This window comes from Ceratotherium simum, chromosome 14, assembly GCF_057802395.1.
Source record: "Ceratotherium simum simum isolate JZ-2026a chromosome 14, ASM5780239v1, whole genome shotgun sequence".
NCBI lineage: Eukaryota > Metazoa > Chordata > Mammalia > Perissodactyla > Rhinocerotidae > Ceratotherium > Ceratotherium simum.
Window position 1 is genome coordinate 15,936,386 of NC_141913.1, and position 25,509 is coordinate 15,961,894.

Here is a 25,509-nt window from a genome sequence, read left to right on the forward strand (position 1 = left end):
TGGATCTTCCCTCCCTCCCCTCCTCCCTGGGACTCCATCAGTCCCTTGCCCCTGACCCCCCTTTCCCAAATTCCTGCCATCTCCTGCCTCCTGCTCACCTCATCCCATCCCTGTCTGAGTTGTCCACATTTTACAGATGAAGGAACTAGGGGCTCGGAAGAGGTGAGCAGCTCGGGATCACACCCCCAAACTCAAGGCCCCTCTGGCCTCCAGGAGGCTGCTGTGTCCAGGGACCCAGAGTGCAGGTGAGCTGGATCTGAGCAGCTGAGCAGAGGACATACCCAATGTTGGGACCACACAAGTATACTCTGTGCCCTCTGATCTCTGCCCCTCAGACCCTGCCCAGTGCAGGAGACCTGGGGTCCCCAGGTGAAAGGAAACAAGTGTGAAATGCTGCCTCTGGCTATGAGAAGGCTGGCCCAGAGGTTCAGGTCCCACATAGTGTCTACCCCCACTTCAGACCTTCACCAAATGTTGCTCCTCAAACCGCACCTCCTCCTGGTCTGACACCAACATTTATCACATTGACGCCAGCTCTGAGCCACTTTCCTCAGGTCCCAGTAAACTGCAGTCTACCACCCGCCCCAGTGGCTTCTGAAACCAGCAGCCCTCCAGACGGCTCAGACACTGTCCAGGTCCCCTCAAGCTCACCTTTCCTCCAAGACACAGGCTTCTTGATGATTCTCCTATGTTTAGGCCTGGTTGCTAGGAGCGCACGTGCCTAGAGCACTGCCCCAGGCTCTCCACCTCCACCTCAGCCTGAGCTGCAAGCAGGTCCAGCTCATTGGGATCCACACCTCACCTGAGCTCCAGCCCATAGTCCCTGGAGCTGAAGGGGACCATCTCCTGGGAGGGGGTGCCTGGAACCTTGGAGGGTGCAGGTTTGCATGTCCTGCATATAGGACAAAGAGAGCTCCAGGTTGGCTGCGTGTCCAGAGGACTCATTCATCCTATGCTGAGCTGGAATTGGATGGCTGGACTCGCCAGTGGTTAAGTTAAGTGGCCAATGATGGTTCTGAGCTCAATCCTGACATAGATGTCGACTGTGGTCAGATTATGCCCTTCCCTTGCATAAAATCCAAAGTCCTCGTCTGAGCTTAAGGGCTCTGTATGTTCCCGCTTGTGCCTAACTCATGAGTTCAACTCAAACTGCTTCTCCTAGATTACCTGCTCCTTTGGCCTTTATCGTATACGCAGCACATACAAACCTGCACCCTCCCTGTGCTGAGCTGGGTCAGGGGACTTGCATTTGGCTAGGTGTCTGGGGGACTGGTTCACCAGCTGCTGAACTAGATTAGAGGGCTCCCAATCAGCCTAATGTAGGGGACTCGTTCGCTCTGTGATGCGCTGGATCAGAGCACTCCTGGTTGGCCTACTGTTTGGGAGAGTCCATTGCCCTGTGCTGAGCTGGACTGGCCAGTGAGTTAAGTTAGATGGCCAGTGATGGTTCTGAGCTTGATCCTGACATAGATGTTAACTGTGGTCAGATATTCTTTCTATGCATAAAATTCAAATTCCTCATCTGGGATAAGGGCTGGCTTTACATGTTCTGGTTTGTGCCTAACTCCTTGAGCTCAACTGGGAGCCCTCTGATCCACTGCAGCATAGGGTGAATGAGTGTTCCAAATACGAGCCCCCTGACTCAGCACAGGGAGAATGAGTCCTCCTGACACCCAGCCAACTGAGGGGTCTCTGATCCACCTCAGTACAGGACGAATAAGTCTTCCAGACACCTGATTAAATGTGAGTCGCCTGACCCAGCTCAGCACAGGGAGGGCACAGGCTTGCATGTCCTGCGAATAGGACAAAGACCAAAGGAGCAGGTAACCCAGGAGAATAAGAGTTTGGGTTGAACTCAGTGAGTTAGGCACACACCAGAACATGCAGAGCCCTTAAGCCCAGACAAGGAATTTGGATTTTATGCAGGGGAAGGGCATCATCTCACCACAGACAGGATATCCAAGACAGGATCAAGGTCAGAACCATCATTGGTTAACTCATTGGCCAATCCAGCCATTTGATCCAGCTCAGCACATGGCACGTGAGTGCCCCAGATACCTGGCCCACCGGGAGCCCTCGTACCCAGCTCGGCATAGGGTGAAGTCCTCCTGACACCTGGCTATCATTTTCCATTGAGTGAAGTGTCGTAAGAAATGGCTGATGGTTTGTAATGATGATTCTTCCTCATAAAGAAGAATGCTTTGGAAACACTTGAAGTTTGATCAGTTGTGGACAGTTAACAGTAGCAAGCATAGGAAACTCCTTTTCCACAACAGCATTAAATGTAAAGAAAAGGAACAGGCTATAAGAAGGTATTCATGAAAGGTTATAGCTTTTTCATAGAATGGGGTAAGTTTTAAAGGTCAGAATAAATGTTTAAAACAGTATGTTAAAAATTGGTGTTAAAAAAACCCTTAGAAAAAAGGAAACAGAAACAAAGCTTTATTGAAGGCTTGCTGAGAACAGCCCTTGCATTAAGTTTTTCCTAAGCATCGTCTCCTTTAATCCTGACAGTAGCCCTGAGCTGGAGGGGTTGATGTTGTCAGCATTTTGTAGATGGGGAAACAGAGATTTAGAGAGTTTGGTCAACCTGACCACTGTGATGGAACAGCTAACAAATGGACGAGTGGGGGTTTGAACCCACGTCGGCCCCACTTCAGAGGCTGCTGCTATCTAACGTCCCTTGTAAATGGGGACTCAGAGCTCATCATGTCAGTCAGATTTCTTAGCAAGACATACAAACCAAAAAGGAGTCCCAGGTCCTTTGAGTTATGCTTGATATAAAAAGATAATTTTTAAATGTCAGACTGGTTTTGATAATACTTTGTCTCTTTTGGTTGTTGGTTGTTTATAGGAGGGCAATGAAGTGTGTGCCATGGGTTCCCTTCAGCCATAGAGATGAGCTGTCACACAGTTATTTGTGCTGCTGCAACCTGTACCAGTCAGTGGCACTTAGTGCTTACATGGGAAGTGCCGGAGCAGTTGGGGTGGGTACACTGCCTTGCAGTCTTTTCTGAAAGTTTTGAGTGCGTTCAGCAACGTGCTATTCAGTAGCTTTACAATAGTTTATTTGATCTTTCCATGCGTGATCATATAATTTTAAGCTTTAAAAATGCCCTTGTCTGACTTTGACGTAGAGTTATTTTCAATTTATTTGGTATTTCTTGTTTAGATTTTATCTACTCAGGGGGCTTTTATATAGAATTAGCTGCTCTGACTGTTGACTTCTGAAAGTTAATAGGAATAGTGGTGTTTGGTACCATACTGCTTATTAACGTAGTTCAAGTGGTAAGGCCCAAAATTTGTAGCCAACCTCCCGTCAAAGTGTAGTTTTCACTTTATACCTTCAGGGAACCACATGGGTTTTGACAGGAATATTGATATTGTTCTCATGATGGTTTTGAAGATAAATAGGTAAAAATGTTGCTTAAACTCTTTAATTTAAAATTAGTTCTTATAAAAGTTTCATTATCAGTGCCTTGATGACACTGACAGCATTATTAATACTTTCAATATTCTAATGTCAGCAATCATTTAATATCAGTTTAATCATTTTAATGGTTAATATTGGCTTTTTAGCTTGATCATTTAAATATCCCAAAAGATTGGCTTGATTATTTCTCACCAAGTAGATTCATTTTAAAGTCAAGAAAACTGCATTCCTTGTAACATCAGATATGCCTTTTCAGGGGTTTTTCTTTAAATCAAATCATTGTAACATATTGTTCTGACACTTAGAGATCTATTTCGATTTATTTTTTTAATAGGATTGCAAAAAAGTCTTTTTGTAAATTAGGCTTTCAGATAATGAAAACAATCTCATGTTTTTCTGATTCTAACAACACTCTTAAAAATTTACTGCAAATATCAATTTTAATTTTCCAAGAAGTAGGTTTGTAGGGTAGATTTCTTTTTGTGTACAATAGTCTGTTGTATCTGTACCACAGATAATTGTTTTAATTGGATTTGGCATATTTTGGGATAGTAACGCCTAAGAACGTGTAAATGTTTCAGTAGCTATAGAGGTGCAAATGCACTATATAAGAATCATTTGAGAGGCCCGCCTGGTAGCATAGTGGTTAAGTTCATGCACTCTGCTTTGGCGACCCAGGGTTTGCAGGTTTGGATCCCGGGCATGAACCTACGCACTGCTCATCAAGCCATGCTGTGGTGGCATCCCACATACAAAATAGAAGAAGATAGGCAGAGATGTCAGCTCAGGGCCAATCTTCCCCACCAAAAAAAAAAAAAGAATCGTTTGAAAACTTCTAGTAGATCTCTGTGTTTTTATAGTTGTCAGTTCACACTGGTCATCCTATTGCTGGGTCTTTGTTTATGCGCATTTCTATGCAGAGCTTGTTCATGGGCTGTCTTTACTATGTGGGCTTTATGTTTGCAGATGGTCCATAGAAACACACACAGTGAATTGTTGCAGCAGTATTTTATTCCTAAAGCTGAATCACGGCAGGCATAATTACTGAGACTAACATCTGGAGTGGTGTATTAAAGGAAAACCTGCCAAGCAGGTTTGTTAGCATATACCAAACAAGATTATCTATATGTGCTATTTTAATAAATTATCTATGTGCCTTTTAATAAGTGTTGGAGTGTGTTAGTATGAAGGGAAATGAATAAAATCCAGCAAAGGATCACTGCTAACACATTATCTTCCCAGAGTTGATTTTAGTTTAGCTTGATGGAGCAGTTTGCTAGAGATTTTCAAGATCATGAACATCACCCATCTGGAGGGTTTCTAGATATACAGGTACCTGGTTACTTGGTCATGCCAGAATTAAAACATACCCCTTCATTAAAGTCCTGCTGAGTTCTTTTTTCTTTTTTTAACATTCTCCAAATCCTAGAAAGAATTAAAGACTATGATTAACAAACAAGATTAGCAGATATTGAGGGGCTACTATATGTTCAATCATATTGAAAGCTTCATACACATACTTGAGTTTAATAGAGATCTTGTCCAGTAGAGTAATAAAAGAGTACTGTGGTGCAATTGTCAAATTTCTTGTAGTAGTACTGAATTACTGTTCACTCTTTTCCTTAGCAGACAGCTCTATAGTTGCGTAGAGGGTATTAAGCGAGCAGATTGGTCCTTATCAAACTATAAGAGGTTCAATTCTTATGAATACTGTAGTTCTAATAATCTGGCAATTCAGTTTTTTTAGATAGTCATCTAGAGAGACTACCCAAACCTGGCATGGTAAATGTCCTCATTAAGCACTAATAGATGGTGTCATGCCCATCTATATTCTGTACACAGGAATGGAGAGAGAAGACATAGATCTTCAAAAATCATATTCAGGTGGTTTTTGATAGAATGGAGAAAAAGTGGTCCACAGAAAATGCTCCTAGTTCCTCCTCTGTGCCAGTCACTGCCAGGTGCTGAAGACTGAAAAGTGAGTAAGAACATCACCATCCTTTGGTTCTGTTGTAATCAGGGTGACTGACTGTGTCAATAAATAATACCTGCAAATAGTTTATGAGTTGTATTCTGGAGGTATATGCAAGTACAGAGGGAACACTGTGGAAGAGATGAGTGGTTTAATGTGCTTGCTGGACACATTTAAGTTGTCTACCACAAAATCTCATCACCTCCTCTTTAAACGACGACAGCAAACTCCCTCTCAAACCCCACATGCACTCTCCTGTTTCCTCACCCTCTGCAGATACTCCCTTTACAAAGTCTGCACTGCAAAAAAGTCCTTCTTCCCACATGAGTCCTGCTGGCACTCTTGCTTCCTCACTGTCTCTCTTCTCCAGCACCTCACGGCTGCAGCTTCAGGGTAGCTCCCTTATTCCCTGGGCCTTTGAAGTCAGCTCTAACTCGTCTTTTGCTTTCAGTCTCCCTTTGCTTTAAGCCATCTGCCATGTTGCTATCACTCGTGCAGTGCACATATCACACCTTACATACAACCCAAACTTCTGGGGAAGACCCCAGCAGCCTTGTGCCATTCCTCCCACGTTCTCACAGCAGGCCGTTGATGTTCATCCTTCTGTGACTTTCCCTCTGCCTTTCCTTCAACATAGAGGGCTCTTCCCACTTTGTCTGGTGAATTGCTTGTTAGCCGTCAAAAGAAAAGCCAAGGTTTCACATTTTAGCTTCGAGCGGACTCCTTCAGAGTCTAGTGCCTCTTCCATGCCCCAGGGATGCACATATCCCGTAGCATTTCAACTTTCTGTCTCACGTGGTATTCTGTGGGCTTCTCGAGGGTAGGGATTTGTCTTATTAAGTTGTGCGTTCCCAGAGCCTCACATGTTGTAGGTGCACAACCAGTGTTTGTAGAGTAAATGCGTGATTGATGTACTAATTGAACTTGCTCTTGAAGGAGGAGTAAGATTTGTCAGTAATGAATGCTGATTAATCTGCATTCACATAAGACAAACTTAAGCAGATCCCTCACTTTTAAAAATGTATTTTAGCAGAATAGACATCCTGCAAGTAGATTGAAAAGCAGCCTATGGATGAACCCTGCAGGAAGAGATAGGACATCTGCCACTGTTGTGTTCTTGCAACATTACAAGTCTCTGTCTTAAATGCATGCAGTTTAAAAAAATCAGTTGCAAAACAGTGTTGATTTGAAGCTTTTTACCCATTCCTTGGATATTTGGCTTATTTGGTTTCCAGACATTCTTATTTCTGAATTGCTCTTTTGAAGTTTTAGATTGCACCAATCATTAATGCATTAGTGGTTCCCATGTGCGCGTGTGCACCCACACACACACATACTTATATATATATATATATATATATACATATGTATGTAAGGATTTATAGTCAGTCAAAGCATCTGTAAACATTTTCATGTTTCTGAATTGTATGTAACTCTCTAGCAGTAGGTCGCTAAGATCATCTGATCCCAGGTGTCACCCTGAAGATAGAAGTACTCTGTCAGTAAATATGCAAAGGTAAAAAAGACATGATGTCAGGACTTATGGGATGTGGTAATGGGGGCATCTGAAGTTGTTGTGGACATTTGGCCATACCCAACAATGGGCATCTTTTCTGCCTTCCTTTCTTGCTTCCTGCTGCTTCCTTTTCCTCCTCTTCTGCTGTCTCCTTTGCTTTTCCCTGCCATTGGTTCCCCCCCCAACAACCTCCCGCATGTTGTTTATTGCTTTCTGGTGAGATGACAGCTGAGAAGACTCTGGGTAAGCAGTCAAGTCAGACCAGAAGCGATGCTCCTACACAATCTGGCGTGCAGGGGACTTGAGGAGGCTCACTTGTGGACTGTTTGTAAACATATAGATCAGTAGTTATGGAATGTAGAAATGTGTCCAGAGAAATCAGAGCACTGAGTCAGACTGTGACTACCACTGAATTTTTGTTCTTGGAGTAGGTTGGTGGAAGGGGATTTATGTGCATTTCTTGGATTAACAGTGAATTTGAACATCATTTAAACTTTTATTTTTCATTTGTATTCCTTGTTTTTCATGTCTTTTGCTCATTTTTCTATGCAGCTGCTTAGATTTTCATAACAAGACTATGAAACTTGTTTCATAACAAGCTGCTTACTTGGTGTATCCCTTGTAGCTACAAGTAATTAGTTACATGGGATGACTGGAGCAGGATGTTGCCGGGATGGTTAAGAATAAAACAGAGACCTTTGAGTTTTCCTGAATGTCCTGCTTTGTTAATGTTTAGAAGTTAACCACAGAGCTTGAGGTGGAAAATATGTTCATATTCTGTCTTTCCTGCTTCTACTGAATTTTAATAGTGTGAATCCACCCTTACTCTTACATGGCCCTGGAGATGAAGCTTCATTTACTTGGTGGCTTTTTTGTTTTGTTTTGTTTTACAGCTTTCCAAAGAAATAACTTCTGGCTCAAATTCTTCATTATCCTAATTCAGGATTTCCCTATTTTACCTAGTTCAATGCAGTAAACACCTCTTAATTCATATAAATACCTTATCTATCCAGCATCATGATAAAGGGAAGAATATCTAGCATATGAGTAAAATTTTCTTGGATTATTGAAACTAACTACAAAATTTTGCATTTTAACCATTTTATGGGAAAATTGCCTAAAATATATTACTTGTATCAGACTTCTAAGATCTTGGTACCATCATTATTTTCTGATGGGTATATATCTAGGAGTGGAATTAATGAGGCATAGAATATGCGTATACTTAGCTTAAATAGACATATTCAAACAGTTTTCCAATGTGATTGTACCAATATACATTCCTTCAACAGTGTAAGAGTGTTTTGGTTTTTCCACATGCTCACCAACACTTGGTCTGTCATTTTCATTGTATCCTTTCTGATGGCTGTGTGATATTGTCACATTGCAGTGCTGGTTTGCAATTCTCTGATGATTAAGGAAGTTCAGCACCTCTTCATATATTATTGACCATTTAGATATTTTTGTGTGAATGGTCTATTCAAGTCTTTTGCCCATATTTCCTTTGGATTTCTTATCTTTTAAATACTCATTTGTGGTAGTTCCTCTAAATTCTGTATTTAAGTCCTTTGTCATATATATTTATTGAAAATATATTTTTCCACTGCTGGGTTGCATTCTTATTCTCTTAATGATGTTTTTTGATAAATGGAAGCTCTTAATTTTAAGAGTCTAATTTCTAAGTTGTTCCTTTAATAGTTAACATTTTCTGTGGCCTGTTTAAGAGTTTTTGGCCTATACGAAGGTCACTAAGACATTCTCCTGTATTTTCTTATAAACACTTTACTGTTTTATCTTTCACATTTATTTTTTCAGTCCTTCTGGCATTGATTTTTGTGAATTGTCTGAGGTAGGGTCAAGCTACCTTGCTTCCATATGGCTATCCAGTTGACCCAGCACCATTTATTGAAAAGAGCATCCTTTCACCCATTGCAATGAAGTGTTATTGTTGTAATAAATTACTCTATTATACTGCCTTCATTGTGGGATACTATAGTAAGGACTTGTAGAATTGTGTGCATGTTACATGTTTGTTTCTGAAAAATATGTAGCTTAGAATATGCCATCAGAGTGAGTTGATGTCGAAGGTCCCTTATCTTTCCATTCTAACATGACAGTAATAGATAAAGATAAATATATAGCTGAGACTGAAAATAAGGAAAGAAGATCTGTAGGTGCCAAGAATGAACTGAGGACTCTTGGTGGTGAGAGGAATTGACTCCACATGGCTGATAAGGATAACTGGACCAGATAAACCCTTTATGTGCTGGGGTTTTTTGTTTGTTTGTTTGTTGTTTGTGAGGAAGATCAGCCCTGAGCTAACATCCATGCCAATCCTCCTCTTTTTGCTGAGGAAGACTGGCCCTGAGCTAGCATTTTTGCCCATCCTCCTCCACTTTATGTGGGAGGCCGCCACAGCATGGCCTGACAAGCAGTGCGTCGGTGCATGCACAGGATTCGAACCCAGGCTGCCAGCAGCGTAGTGCGTGCACTTAACTGCTACACCACGGGGCTAACCCCTATGTGCTGGGGTTTTAATGCCTTACAGAGCCAAGTAAGTATGAAGAGGAATTAGGCTCCCTGCATAAATCCAATATCCAGGAAAGGGTGGTTCAGTTGGCAAAAATTCTACCTGCTGGCTAAAGGATGAGACATAGAAGCTGGAGTCCTAGGCAGTGGATGTAAACAAGACAAATTATGGGGCACTGGATCTCCTAGACTGTGCAGTGCATACATTTGGGACTGACTTCTTCCTCTAATTACTCTGGGGAAGCTCTGAACTAAGAAACTAACATAAAATCTGATGAAGTACTTAATAATCACATTGGGCTGAGGTAGAGGCAACCATCAAATCATTCCAGAGGAATGCCTCTCAGGACCCCAGAAGAAGATAATTTGTAGTAAAGATGAGCTCATGGTAAAAATTTACAAAACACATCAAGGAGAGAGGGAGAATATTAAGAGCTTTTAAAGAGAATAGGCAGATTATTTACCAAAAAAAGAAAAGATAGACTGCAGGTCTTTCATCAATAATAATATATGACAGAGAACATTGGAATTTAAAGTGTTAAGAGAAAATAAGTGTTAACCTAGAATTTTATAACCAGCTAAAATATCACAGAATTAAGGATGAAATTAATACACTTTTGACATGTACAGAAATAGAAGGTAATTTTCAAAAGAAAAATACAAATAGGCAATGCACACAAATAATTCACCCTACTAATAATTATGGAGATAAAAATTAAAATAACAATTGTTTACTTACTCATTTCAGCCCACCAAATTGAGATAATAGACAATCATGTTGACGAAGATCTTGGGACATGTAACAGTCTCACACTTAGCTGATAAGTTTACATTGCTACATTTTTAGGGAAAAAGGTAGCAAAGGCCTTAATATTGTGCAAGGTCTTTGAATCTGCAATTTCACTTAAAAAATATATCCAAAGGAAGTAATTGAAATTATATTGAAGTATTTAGTGTTTAGCTGCCAAGTCATTCATCCCAGTGTTTTTAAGAGCTCAAAGTTGAAAATAAAGTAAATGTCCAACATGGGATGTCCAACATGAAATAAATTATTAAATCCGTATAATAGAATATTATATAGTCACAAGAAACAACATTTCAGTAATACATCAGTTGACAAGAACAAGTATGTTAAATGAAATACTAAATGGAAAAAATAGAGGGAGAGGAGTCAAGATGGCGGCGTAAGCAGACTCGGAACTCACCTCCTCCTGTGGACACAGCCAATTTACAACTACTCGTGGAAAAATTACCCCTGAGACAGAACTGAAAACTGGATGAGAGGAACTCCTGCAACAACGGACAATCCTAACTGAGGTGGAAGAGGCAGAGACTCCCTTCTGGAGAGAAAAACGCCGCCTTCACAAGCCACCAGCTTCACGGCCGCCGGGAGCAGCTCACAGGTACGCAGCCTCCCTGGAGGCGCGGGGCCCTGAGCCGGGGAGCGCCCCCGCTGTGGGCATATTGTGGACCCAGCACAATCGAGACCAGCGGCATAATATCTGACTTTACCTGCTACTAAAACACTGGGGAGCACCCCCAGAAAACCCGGTTCACAAAGAAACTAAAACTGGCTCTTAAAGGGCCCGCGCGCAAACTCACCCGTTTCAGGAAGCAACCTAAAATCACCAGAAAGAAAGGTGTACAGTGCTTTGGTGACAAGAGACTCACCTAATAGGCCCTGATTGCATCTCGGTGAGGGGTGAGACCTCTCCAGGGACTGGGACATTGGCAGCGGCCATTGTTGTGGCCTGGTGTGGGCTTGCTGACACAGACACCATTGGAGTTCTCCCTGAGGACTGCTAGCCCAGGGTCTGCTCCACCCGCTAGAGCACCGATTTAATCCAGCTCAGCCAGTGCAGGCAGCCCACCCTAGAGACTGGCCCCACCCAACAACAAGCCCTCAGGCAACTTGTGGGCCTGCATAGATTGGTGACTGGATTCTCTGCAGCCTGGCAACTGAGCTGACTTGAGCAGGGCAGGGTGGGCACAAGGAGCGGGTGGAGAGTGTGGGGTGGTGGCAGAGTGTGTGGGGCTCCCACCGTGGAGAGACTGGGTCTGCTTGGGGAGGTCGGGGCATTCACACGGGGCAGGACTGTGTTGACTGTGTGTGTGGACCTGTGGGCGGCAGGGCTTCTCAGCCGCAGAAGACTTGTACTTCTCAAAGACCCACATAGGAGGTTTGCTCCACCTTCCAAAACCTGAAACAATTGGGTGCTCCTGTGCCTGAGGCCAGCCCCACCCAGCTGCAATCCTCAGAGAGCTGACAAGAGACCTAATAGGCTAGAGGCTTACAGCAATTGTAGGGCCCTTAGCCTAACAACCTGCCACGGTGGAGGCCTACACACTTAAAAGAAATACTGCAACACAAATGTGGTATTAGAACTTGCAGCCAACTGTGCTGGGGATCCTCACACCTGATAAAGAGACTGAAGGGCCCACAACAACTACAAGCAGCTGAGCATTACAACAGCTGGCCAGGAGCATAACTCAGCCTCCCTGGGCGCCTACAGGGAGAGCTAACAGGCCACAACAGAAGGATACATGTAGCCCACATAGGGGTCACCCCTGGAACTTTGAGAACTGAGGGAAGCACACTGGAAGCCTCCTAAGCCGTCAGTTACATAAAGTCACCTGTCCAAGAGCAGGAGACGTAGCTGACCTACCTAATACGTAGACACAAGCACAGGGAAAGAGGCAAAATGAAGAGGCAAAAGAATACATTACAAGTAAAGGAACAGGACAAAACCCCAGAAAAGGAACTAAGTGAAACAGAAATGAGCAACCTACCTGACAGAGAGTTCAAACTAAGAGTGTTAAGGATGCTCACTGATCTGGGGAGAAGAATAGATGAACTCAGTGAGAATGTCAACAAAGAAATGGAAGATATAAAAAAGAACCAATCAGAAATGAAGAATACAATACTGGAAATGAAAAATTCATTAGAGGGACTCAAAAGCAGAGTAGAGGATACAGAAGAACGGATCTGTGAGCTGGAAGAAAAACTAGAAGAAATTACCCGAGGTGAACAGGTAAAAGAGAAAAGAATTAAAAAGACTGAGGACAGTCTAAGGGACCTCTGGGACAACATCAAGCGCACTAACATCCGTGTTATAGGTGTCCCGGAAGGAGAAGAGCGAGACAAGGGGTCAGAGAATCTATTTCAAGAAATAATAGATGAAAACTTCCCTAACCTAAGGAAGGAAACAGACATCCAGGTACAGGAAGCACAGAGAGCCCCAAACAAGATAAACCCAAAGAGGCCCACACCAAGACACATCATAATCAAAATGTCCAGAATTAAAGATAAAGAGAGAATCCTAAAAGCCGCAAGAGAATGTCAAGTTACTTACAAAGGAAACCCCATAAGGCTATCAGCTGACTTCTCAGCAGAAACCTTACAGGCTAGAAGAGAATGGCACGATATATTTAAAGTGCTAAAAGGAAAAAACTTACAGCCAAGAATACTCTACCCAGCAAGGTTATCATTCAAAATGGAAGGAGAGATCAAAATTTTCCCAGATAAGCAAAAATTAAAGGAGTTTGTCACCAAGAAACCAGTGCTAGAAGAAATGTTAAAGGGACTGATTTAAGGGGAAAAGAAAAGACCACAAATAGGAAAAATTATCTATTTCCATGATTAGAACGTAATGGATACAAATGCACAACAAAGAGGTTAGATATGATATCAAAAACATGAGGGAGGAGGAGTTAAAGAGTACAGCTTTCAGACAGAGGTCAAACTAAAGTGACCATCAATTCTGTATAGAAGAAGAAAGGAACAGAGAAGGACTACTAAAACACTGAGAAAAAAAAAAAAAGTTAAAAAATGGCAGTAAGTACATACTTATCAATAGGTACTTTAAACGTCAATGGACTAAATGCTCCAATTAAAAGGCATAGGGTGGCTGACTGGATAAAAAAACAAGACCCATATATATGCTGCATACAAGAGACACACTTCAGACCTAAAGACACTCACAAACTGAAAGTGAAGGGATGGAAAAAGATACTCCACGCAAATGGCAATGAAAAGAAAGCTGGGGTAGCAGTACTCATATCAGACAAAATAGACTTTAAAACAAAAACTGTAAAAAGAGACAAGGGCATTACATAATGATCAAGGGAACAATCCAACAAGAGGATATAACACTTGTAAATATCTACGCACCCAATGTAGGTGCACCTAAATATATAAAGCAATTATTAACAGACATAAAAACAGAAATAGACAGTAACACAATAATAGTAGGGGACTTTAACACTCCACCTACACCAACGGATAGATCATCCAAACAGAAGATCAATAAGGAAACATTGGCCTTAAACGACACACTACAACAGATGGACCTAGTAGATATATACAGAGCATTCCATCTAAAAACCGAAGAATACACGTTCTTTTCAAAGGCACATGGAACATTCTCCAGGATTGATCACAGGCCACAAAACAAGTCTCCATAAATTTAAGAAGATTGAAATAATACCAAGCATCTTTTCTGACCACAATGGTATGAAACTAGAAATCAACTATAGGAAGAAAATCAGAAAAGCCACAAATATGTGGAGATTAAACAAAATGCTACTGAACAACGACTGGGTTAACGAAGAAATCAAAGAAGAAATCAAAAAATACCTGGAGACAAATGAAAATGAAAATACGACATGCCAAAATTTATGGGATACAGCAAAAGCAGTTCTAAGAGGGAAGTTTATAGCGATACAGGCCTATCTCAACAAACAAGAAAAATCTCAAATAAACAATCTAACAATGCACCTGAAGGAACTGGAAAAAGAAGAACAAACAAAGCCCAAAATCAGTAGAAGAAGGGAAATCATAAAAATCAGAGCAGAAATTAATGAAATAGAGACCAAAAAAACAATAGAAAAAATTAATAAAACCAAGAGCTGGTTCTTTGAAAAGATCAACAAAATTGACAAACCTTTAGCTAGACTCACCAAGAAAATAAGAGACAAGGCACAAATAAGTAAAATCAGAAATGAAAGAGGAGAGGTTACAACAGACACCTCAGAAATACAAAAGATTATAAGAGAATACTATGAAAAGCTATATGCCAACCAATTTGACAATCTGGAAGAAATGGATAAATTCTTAGAATCATACAACCTTCCAAAACTGGATCAAGAAGAAGTAGAGAATTTGAATAGACCAATCACCAATAAGGAGATCGAAACAGTAATCACAAACCTCCCCAAAAATAAAAGTCCAGGACCAGACGGCTTCCCTGGTGAATTCTACCAAACATTCAAAGAAGACTTAATACCTATCCTTCTCAAACTCTTCCAAAAAATTGAGGAGAGGGGGAAGCTCCCTAACTCATTCTACGAAGCTGACATTACCCTGATACCAAAACCAGATAAGGACAACACAAAAAAAGAAAATTACAGGCCAATATCACTGATGAACATTGATGCAAAAATCCTCAATAAAATACTAGCAAATCGCATACAACAATACATTAAAAAGATTATACACCATGATCAAGTGGGATTTATTCCAGGGATGCAGGGATGGTTTAACATTCGCAAATCAATCAACGTAATACACCACATTAATAAAATGAAGAATAAAAATCACATGATCATCTCAATAGATGCAGAGAAAGCATTTGACAAGATACAGCATCCATTTATGATAAAAACTCTGAATAAAATGGGTATAGAAGGAAAGTACCTCAACATAATAAAGACCATATATGAGAAACCCACAGCTAATATCATCCTCAATGGTGAAAAACTGAAAGCCATCCCTCTAAGAACAGGAACCAGACAAGGATGCCCACTGTCACCACTCCTATTTAACATAGTACTGGAAGTCCTAGCCAGAGCAATCAGGCAAGAGAAAGAAATAAAAGGGATCCAAATTGGAAAGGAAGAAGTGAAACTGTCACTATTTGCAGATGACATGATTTTATATATAGAAAACCCCAAAGAATCCACCAGAAAACTTTTAGAAGTAATAAACGAGTATGGTAAAGTTGCAGGATACAAAATCAACATACAAAAATCAGTTGCATTTCTGTACACTAACAACGAAGTAGCAGAAAGAGAAATTAAGAATACCATCCCATTTACAATTGCAACAAAAAGAATAAAATACCTAGGAATAAACTTAACCAAAGAGGTGAAAGATCTGTACACAGAAAACTATAAAACATTTCTGAAAGAAATTGAAGAAGACACAAAGAAATGGAAAGATATTCCGTGCTCTTGGATTGGAAGAATTAACATAGTTAAGATGTCCATACTTCCTAAAGCCATCTATAGATTCAATGCAATCCCTATCAAAGTTCCAACAACATTTTTCACAGAAATAGAACAAAGAATCCTAAAATTTATATGGAACAACAAAAGACCTCGAATAGCTAAAGGAATCCTAAGAAAAAAGAACAAAGCTGGAGGTATCACACTCCCTGATTTCAAAATATACTACAAAGCTGTAGTAACCAAAACAGCATGGTACTGGCACAAAAACAGGCACACAGATCAATGGAATAGAATCGAAAGCCCAGAAATAAACCCACACATCTATGGACAGCTAATCTTTGACAAAGGAGCCAGGCACATACAATGGGGAAAAGAAAGTCTCTTCAACAAATGGTGTTGGGAAAACTGGATAGCCATATGCAAAAAAATGAAAGTAGACCCTTACCTTACACCATATACAAAAATTAACTCCAAATGGATTAAAGACTTGAATGTAAGACCTGAAACTGTGAAACTTCTAGAAGAAAACATAGGCAGTACGCTCTTCGACATCAGTCTTAGCAACATCTTCTCAAACACCACGTCTGACGGGCAAGAGAAACAATAGAAAAAATAAACAAATGGGACTACATCAAACTAAAAAGCTTCTGCACAGCAAAGGAAACCATCAACAAAACGAAAAGACAACCTAACAATTGGGAGAAGATATTTGCAAACCATACTTCTGATAAGGGCTTAATCTCCAAAATATATAAAGAACTCATGCATCTTACCAACAAAAAAACTACCAACCCAATTAAAAATGGGCAAAAGACCTGAACAGACATTTCTCCAAAGAAGATATACAGATGGCCAACAGACACATGAAAAGATGTTCAAAATCATTAACTATCAGGGAAATGCAAATCAAAACTACAATGAGATATCACCTGACTCCCGTCAGAATGGCTATAATTAACAAGACAGGAAACAACAAGTGTTGGAGAGGATGTGGAGAGAAGGGAACTCTCATACACTGCTGGTGGGAGTGCAAACTGGTGCAGCCACTATGGAAACAGTATGGAGATTCCTCAAAAAATCAAGGATAGAACTACCATATGATCCAGCCATCCCACTGCTGGGTATTTACCCAAAGAACTTGAAAACACCAATTTGTAAAGGTACATGCACCCATGTGTTCATTGCAGCGTTATTCACAATAGCCAAGACTTGGAAGCAACCTAAGTGCCCATTAAGGGACAAATGGATAAAGAAGTTGTGGTATATGTACACAATGGAATACTACTCAGCCATAAGAAATGATGAAATCCAGCCATTTGTGACATCATGGATGGACATTGAGGGTATATTGCAAAGTGAAATAAGTCAGAGGGAGCAGGTTAAATACTGTATGATTTCCTTCATTAAGTAGTAGATAATAACAACAATAAACAAACATATAGGGACAGAGATTGGATTGGTGGTTACCAGAGGGGAAGGGAGGAGGGAGGAGGGAGGAGCGTGAAAGGGATAATTCGGTACATATGCGTGGTGATGGGTTGTAATTAGTATTTTGGTGGTGAACATGATGTAATCTATGCAGAAATCGAAGTACAATGATGTACACCTGAAATTTTTACAATGTCATAAACCAATGTTACTGCAATAAACAAAAAATTAAAAAAAATAATAAAATAAATAAATAAATAAATGGAAAAAATATTATAAAATGAATAGCATGATCTGTTTTTATAAAAGCAAATAATCATTTATACGTAAAAATATTGAAAGTATATCAATATCTATCTACATCTATATTTATTTATACATGTACCTCAGAGTTTTAACAGTGGTTGTACTTGGGTTGATAGTGAAACTGAACACAAACACAGGTTTGTTTACCTGATGCACAGCAAAGCTAATCACCAAAACGTCAGGCTTATAGCAAGGAAAGAGGTTTATTATAGAAAGGCAGCCAGACGAGGAGATGGGAGTAAATAACTGAGATCCACCTCATTGAAGGGAAAAAGGTAGGGATTTTTAGCTTGGGTTTTAGGTAGGGGAGGAGGAGCATGTGCTGGAGTTTTAGGTAGGAGATGGGGAGTAGGTGGCCTTGCTGGCTGGCACCTTCCCATGAGGTTTATCTTGAGTCTCTGGTGTCACCTTTAGCCTGTGTTTGGCATTGTGAGATTGAATCTCCTTTTTCCGTGACCATCCGGACTTTTCTGGTTAGTTTTTATCCTCAGCCTGTATTTGGCCTTGTGGGACTGAATGTCCTTTTTCTTGATCACTTGGACCTTGGCTTCCTGGGAAAAACAATTTACTCATCATTTAGCTGAGTATGTACATGCACAGCTGCAGTTAGCAGAGCTTATCTTAAATTGTTTTCTGTTTTTTTCTCTTCTAACCAAGGGAAAATTTTAACTCATTCCTTGGTTTCATTAGTATTGTGTAGTTTTAAAATATTCTTCTTCATTGTCTTTGTTTTATTATTTTTATGAAGTTAGATTATAATTTTTTAGAAGGAAAAGAAAAAAGGAAATCTTACGTTGGAGGAAATACAAAAAAAACATTGTAAGGATTATAATGAAATGTATTTAACAACTGTAGCAGCTTTAGAGTACTGGTAATTGGCAGAGTCCAATCAACTGTGTCTGGTTCTTAGCTTTTTCATTGATTATAAGGATTAAGATAAAGTTACTTCTGCGTTTTAAATTCCAATAAATAATTTTCACTTTTTAAATTAAAGTTTCTTTAAAAACCCAAAGGATAGAAGAACACTATATTGATTATTCAGTATATAGAATATATGAATCTTGTTTAATTATCTTGTTTAATAGTTCTCTTTCTGACTCTCTAATCCTGTAATCCTTTTTATATTTTTTTCTTTCTAGACAATCAAGTGATGTTGCTTTGGATCCAGATCATCTGAGAATGACATATAACGATCATCTGTTATAGGCACAAGGGTATGAGAGATGTCAAGAAGAGGCAATAATTTGAGTTTTTTTTGTGGGGGCCAGTTTTTTTTCTCATTGATATTTTAAAATAGCACTTCAAGAGAAGTGCTTGTTTCAAATAGAAGATAACTTAAAAAGGATTGGAAGCCAAGATGCTAATATAGAGGAACAGACTGTCCTAGTGGAACACGATGCAAACTGCACCCTTGTTCTTGCTAATAAAAAAGGAAAGTTGCTTCTACCTATATAAAAGATTATCCTGAGCCAGCCCTGATGGCCTGGTGGTTAAAGTTCAGCACATTCAATTTCAGCGACCCAAGTTCAGTTCCCGGGTGCGGAACCACACCACTCATCTGTCAGTAGCCATGCTCTGGCAGCTGCTCACATAGAAGAACTGGAAGGACCTACAATTAGAATGTACAACTGTGTACTGGGGCTTTGGGGAGGGGATAAAAAAGAGGAAGATTGGCAGCGGATGTTAGCTCAGGGCGAATCTTTCCCAGCAAAAAACAAAAAAACGATTATCCTCAAAATAGATACTGCACATATTGAGAATTTTGAGAGTATTAGGGGTGAGTTATGATTTAAAACAAGTAAAATTATGGAAAGGAACTGTAAGTTATTAGTCATCCAGCCTTTAAACTTTCCTAGGAAATAAGTTTTTTGAGGCTAGCCGTGTAAAATGCTTCAAGATTCGAGGGTTGGAGAGGAAGGCAGTGGGAAGGGAACAAATACAAAAAGTGACTTTTAAGGCAGTAATTTTTAGATCATTGATATTTGGTGACTCGTGATACCTGAATTCCTTTTGGAGATAATTGTGGAATCAGTTTAAAAACCTACCTCGTGTCTGAGAGAGCATTTTTAAATCTCTTTAGAGGCAAATGTAAAGCATTATTACTTTTAACTTTGTATTGTACTACTTAAAATGATGAAGGATAGAAAAATATTTTATTAATTACCTACAGACTCTTTTTAATTGACTTAAGGGAACTTTACCTCTGGGTCTTTAAGCAAAATATAAATTGACATCCAGTACCAGCTACCTAAAAATATACTTTTAATTGTTTACAAGATGTGTCTCGTATTCTCTGTGTTAACTGTGGTTTAGAGAGAGAAACAGAAAAAAGTGGAGTTCAGAGTTGAAATTGAAACCCAAACCCAAAACTAGTTCTAGCTCGACAATAACTCAACGTCTGCCTTGGAAAATCACTTAATGTATTGAATTCAATTTTTTTTCTCTATTCTGTGAGAGGGTTGAATTTATAAGTAGGTGATCTTCAAAGTCCTTGCTACTACAATATTCTGTTTGTTTGTTCGTTCGTTCAGACAAAATGATCCTCAAAGATGATACCCTACTACTGACTTTTTTCAGTATTCTATCAAGAATTACTTTAGCCCTAGAATAATGAAGAATATGCTTTTTGAAAGTGTTTTTGATTATTTATGCCCAACTGCTTTATTCAGCCCTTGAGTTGGCTTTCAGAAAGTATACAGTAAGGTTTTTAAGTAAAGTGAATATCTGGACTATAGAAATATAAATGAAACAGGGGATCAAGAATATATATTTTGGTAGTATATCTGACTTGTACAATATCATATTGAAAGCCTTAATTGTAACCAAATAATATTTCCCAGTCTGTGTTTAACTCTATGTCAACTCAGTGGACGATTCATAAGAGTATCATTGACAGCTAGTAAAACCCTTGCAAAAATGAATCAGCTTTTAACTTTATGTGGAACTATCCTTTTCTAAAAGACCAAAAACTATAATCAAGTTCTTTCTGTGCAATTTGCTATAGATTATTACTTTAAGAGAATAACATCCTTTGTTAGAAAGGCTTTGTTAGTATTGGTTTATGGTGTCCCCTTCTCCCACTGAATTAAAGCTTTCAAGCTTCTCTTGGATGCCCTCAGCTTTTCACCTGAAAATTTTTACAACGAGAGCATAATGAATGTTGAAACTGGTATAGATTATTTAAAATAGGCTTAGATTAGTTCTCTTTTGTTGCTCTTGACTTCCAGACAGAGAAACAAAACAAAGTTCCTTAGTACAGAGATGGAATTTTTATCAAACGTTTTAAAGCTTAAATTGTACGGGTGAAGTCTGTAAGACTCTCCCTGCTAGTTTTTCTTTATTTCTCGGGTCACTATAGATGAGCAAGTATGAATACTCTGATACTGTGTATTATAAACACTAGAAAGCAATATAACTATCAATATGTTATATAGAAGAATTAGGAACTTAAAAGTGCTCGTTTATGCGTTTATCAAAAATAATACTAAACTTTATGTGTTAATATTCTGTAGATAGTGTTGAAAAATGCAGCCAAGGTCCCTGCCTTCACCGAGCTTATGGGGTCATGATCAAGACCTTTATTATGATTCTCTTTACAGATGCTGAGAGGGCCTTTAGCAAAATTCAACACCCATTCCTGATTTAAAAAAAAAAACAATAAAATAGGAATTGGTGAACAATTCTTTAATATTACCTAAAATATTTAGACTGCAGAAATAAGGTTGGCATCTTACTTAATGTTGAAATATGAGAAGCATTTCCACTAGCCCCCAAACAAGGCAAGGATGACACCATCTTCACCTTTATTTAACTTTGTATTGGAGGTATTAGCCAATGAAATTATACAAGGAAAGGTAATTAGAGGCGTAAGAATTGTCCAAGAGGAAGTGAAGCTATCTCTTTGCAGATGATACCTGGAAAATCCAAAAGAATCAGTGAGAAAACTAATATAATAAAAGAATTCAGTAAGGTACCAGGATACAAAATTAACTTAAAAAATCAGACATCAACTAATCAGAAGATAAAATGGAAGAGAAAATCCTATTTTACAGCAACAACAACAACAAGAAAATAAAATACTTTGGAGCAAAATTCAGTGTATATGTAAGGAAAATGTTTAGCCTTTCTTGGAAGGTCCAAAAGTACACTTGAACAAATGAATAGTCATAACCTGTTCTTGGATAGGACGACTCAACATCATAAAGATATCATTTATTGTCAAGTTAATAAATTTAATGCAACCAGTAAAAGTGACAAGTTTTCACTTTGAGCTTGATAATTTGATTCTCATGTTCATATAGAAAATAAACAGGCAAGAATATCTAGGAAAACCTGAAAGGAGAAGAGTCATGGGGGATTTGTTTTATCCAGTAGTCACACTCTAGACCCTCAGTAATAAAGTAATGTGGTGCTAGTTAACATACCAGTTGGCTACTGGGGGGAAAAAATCCAGAAATAGACACAAGAACACATGAAAATTAAGTAAAATGAAAGTGGATTCTCAAATCAGTGGGGAAAAGATAGACATTTTTAAAAATTAGTAGACTTTTGTTTATTTTTAATAGTAAAATTCACATAATAAGGGTATACAGTTCAGTAGTGTTAAGTACATTCACATTGTTGTGCAACCATTGTCCAGAGCTCTTCATCTTGCAAAACTGAAACTCTATACCCATTAAGCAACAACCGCTCAACCCTCCCATCCCCGGCTCAGACCCTGGCAACCACTATTCTACTTTCTGTGTCTATGAATTTGACTACTTTAGGTACCTCTTATAAGTGGAATCATAGAGTGTTTGTTTGTGACTGACTTATTTCAGTTAGTATACTATGTCCTCAAGGTTCATCCATGCTGTGGCATGTATCAGAATTTCCTTCCTTTTTAAGGCTGAATAAAATTCTGCTGTATGTATATACAGGCACACCTCGGAGATATTACGGGTTTGGTTCCAGACCACCACAATAAACCTAATATCGCAGTACAGTGAGTCAACACGAATTTTTTGGTTTCCCAGTGCATATAAAAGTTATGTTTACACAATACTTGTAGGCTATTAAGTGTACAATAGCATTATGTCTAAGAAAACAATGTACATACCTTAATTAAAAAATACTTTATTGCTAAAAAATGCTAACTAGCATCTAACCTTTAGCAAGTCATAATCTTTTTGCTGGTGGAGATCTTATAAAAAATGCATTATCTATGAAGTGCAATAAAATGAGGTATGCCTGTGCCACATTTTGTTTATCCATTCATCCATTTGTGGACACTTGGGTTGCTTCCAGCTTTTTGCTTTTGTGAATAATACTGCAATGAACATGGATGAAAAAAAATCTCTTTGAGACCTTGATTTCAAATTTTGGAGTATATACCTAGAAGTGGAATGGCTGGATCATATGGTAATTCTATGTCTGTTTTTTGAGGACCCACCATACTGTTTTCCACAGTGGCTACACCATTTTACATTCCCACCAACAGTGAATAAAGATTTTGATTTCTCTGTCTCATTGTCAATACTCATTCTTTTCTCTTTTTTGTTTGTTTGTTTTTGTAATAGCTATCCTAATGGGCATTGGACAGTATCTCATTGTGGTTTTGTGTTTGTTTGTTTTTGTAATAGCTATCCTAATGGGCATTGGACAGTATCTCATTGTGGTTTTGATTTGTTTCCCTAATGATGAGATATTGAGCATCTTTTCCTGTGCATATTGGCCATTTGTATATTTTCTTTGGAGAAATGTCTATTCTAGTCATTTAATCAGGTTTGTTTTTTTGTTGTTGACTTGTAGGTGTTTTTTTATGTTCTGTGTATTAACCTCTTATCAGGTCTATGATTTGCAAATATTTTCTCCTATTCAGTGGATTGCTTTTTCACTCTGTTGATTGTGCTGTGATGCAGTGCACAGTAGTTTTAAGTTTTGAAGCAGTCCAGCTTATTTATTTTTTCTTTTTTGGCCTGTGCTTTTAGTGTCATATTCAAGAAATCATTGCCAAATCCAATATCTTGAAACTTTTCCCCTGCATTTTCTTTTAGGAGTTTTAATAGTTGACCTTTTACGTTTAGGTCTTTGATCCATTTTAGTTAATTTTTGTATATAGTTTAAGGTAAGGGTCCAACTTCATTCTATTTTGCATGGGGACATGTAGTTTTCCCAATACCATTTGTTGAAAAGGCTGTCCTTGCCCTATTGAATGGTCTTGGCACCTTTGTTGAAAATCATTTGACCATATATGTGAAAGTTTACTTCCGGGCTGTCTGTTCTATTCCACTGTTCTATATGTCTGTCTTTATACCAGTACCACACTGTTTTAATTTAACTTTATTTTTTGAGTAATTTTAGCTTTATAGAAAAATTGAGCAAAAAGTACAGTGTTCCCGTATACCCTCTCTCCCCTCAGTTTCCCCTATTTTTAACATCTTGCATTAGCGTGGCGCATTTGTTACAATTGATGAGCCGATATTGATAGATGACTAGCTTAAGTCCATAGTTCACATTAGGATTCACTCTTTGTGTAGTATATTCTATGGGTTTTCACAAATGTATATGTGTCCACCATTACAGAATCATATAGAATAATAGTTTCTCTGCCCTAAAAATCTTCTGTGCTCCACCTATTTATCCCTCCCTCACCCCAAGCTCCTGATAACCACTGATGTTTTTGTCATCCATAGTTTTGCCTTTTCCAAAATGTCATATATTTGAAGTCATACAGTATGGAGCCTTTTCAGTTTGGCTTGTTTCACTTAGCAGTATGCATTTAAGGTTCCTCCATGTCTTTTGGCAGTGTGATAGTCCATTTCTTTTTATTGGAAAAGATAGACTTTTACTAAGTGGTGTTGTGACAACTGAATAATCGTTTGGAAAACATAAAATAGGATTCATACCTCACACTATACACCAGAATAAACTTAAAATGGGTCAGAGATGTAATTGTAAGAAGAAAAAAAAAAAAAGAATCAAGAAAAAACATGAAGCCAGACAAATACTAAAATAAAACATGGGTGAATTCACTTATAAACTACATATAAGGAAAGGCTTTCCATGACTCAAAATCCAGATGAAATAAAAGATAAATTTGTAACAACATAAAAAATTAAAGAAAAAAATTTGCATGACAAAAACCACCATAAGAAAAATCAAAAGAGAAATGACATGCAGAAAAAATACTTGCAACATGTCAGAAGTAAAGGGATAGGCTCCCTAAAATATTAGGATTCTTAAAAATGAAAGAAAAGACCAAAAATTCGGGAGAAAAATGGATAAAAGACGTGGACAGTCCATGTAAACTACTGAAATGGCTTTTATGTGAAGATGTTCAAGTTTACTCATAGCAAGAAATGCAAATTAAAAGAGCACTTAAACCAAGATAGCATTTGTCACCCAATAGATTGGCAAAAATTGAAAATCTTGACAAGTTCTGTTGGCAAAGCTGAGTTGAAACAGGTCCTCAGTTGCATTGCTGGTGTGAGTGCAAGATGACCCCCGCCCTGTGCAGAGATTTGGCAAAGTCTAAGAGAATCACCTTATTGGGCTCTGTCCACGCCCCTCACTTCCTCCTGATCTTTCAGTGTGCTCTGGAATTTCCCCCCCAGAACCTTGAAAGTTTCTTCTGCCCGCCAGCATGGCAGGCTGGAAATGCCTGGGAATTAACATTCTCCAGAAGAAGCTCTCACCCAATGACTCTTGAGCATTGATGTAATACCTCAGATGGGCTAATTTTGAGGCCTGCTCTTTGCAGCATTTCCCAGCGTTTCCCCTTAGGATTAAGGGACCTGCTGCACCTGTCTCCACTAGGGCAGCAGACTCGATAGAGCACCATTTCTTGGCTGCAGTTTCTTCCTGTGTCACCAGAGCTGTGTTTCTCAAATTGACATTTGCAGTCATTTCCTGGTAACAAGGTCTGCTTCTGAAGAACCCAAACTAAGACCATGCCACATGCAGTTGCTCTTGGACCAGCAATCCTAGGTCCAGGAGCCTACCCTGAAATGCATCTCTCTGAAAAAGAAACAACATATACTCAAGGTTACTAATTATGGCATTTTTGTAATAGCAAAATGGGATCAAGTGCCCAACCCTAGAAGACTAGCTGAGTAA

At 39.0% G+C, this 25,509-nt stretch overlaps 1 protein-coding gene across 1 annotated transcript in view; it reads left to right on the forward strand.

The window, feature by feature from the left end:
• The window catches only part of LOC147915271 (uncharacterized), a 31,487-nt gene extending 8,573 nt beyond the window's left edge, over positions 1 to 22,914 (forward strand). Inside the window, exon 4 of the mRNA XM_087439402.1 lies at positions 18,552 to 22,914. Within this exon, the coding sequence (XP_087295528.1) occupies positions 18,552 to 18,618 (67 nt within the window). The 3' untranslated portion in view covers positions 18,619 to 22,914. The remainder of the gene's footprint in view (positions 1 to 18,551) is intronic.
• The last annotated feature ends 2,595 nt before the right edge of the window (positions 22,915 to 25,509 follow it).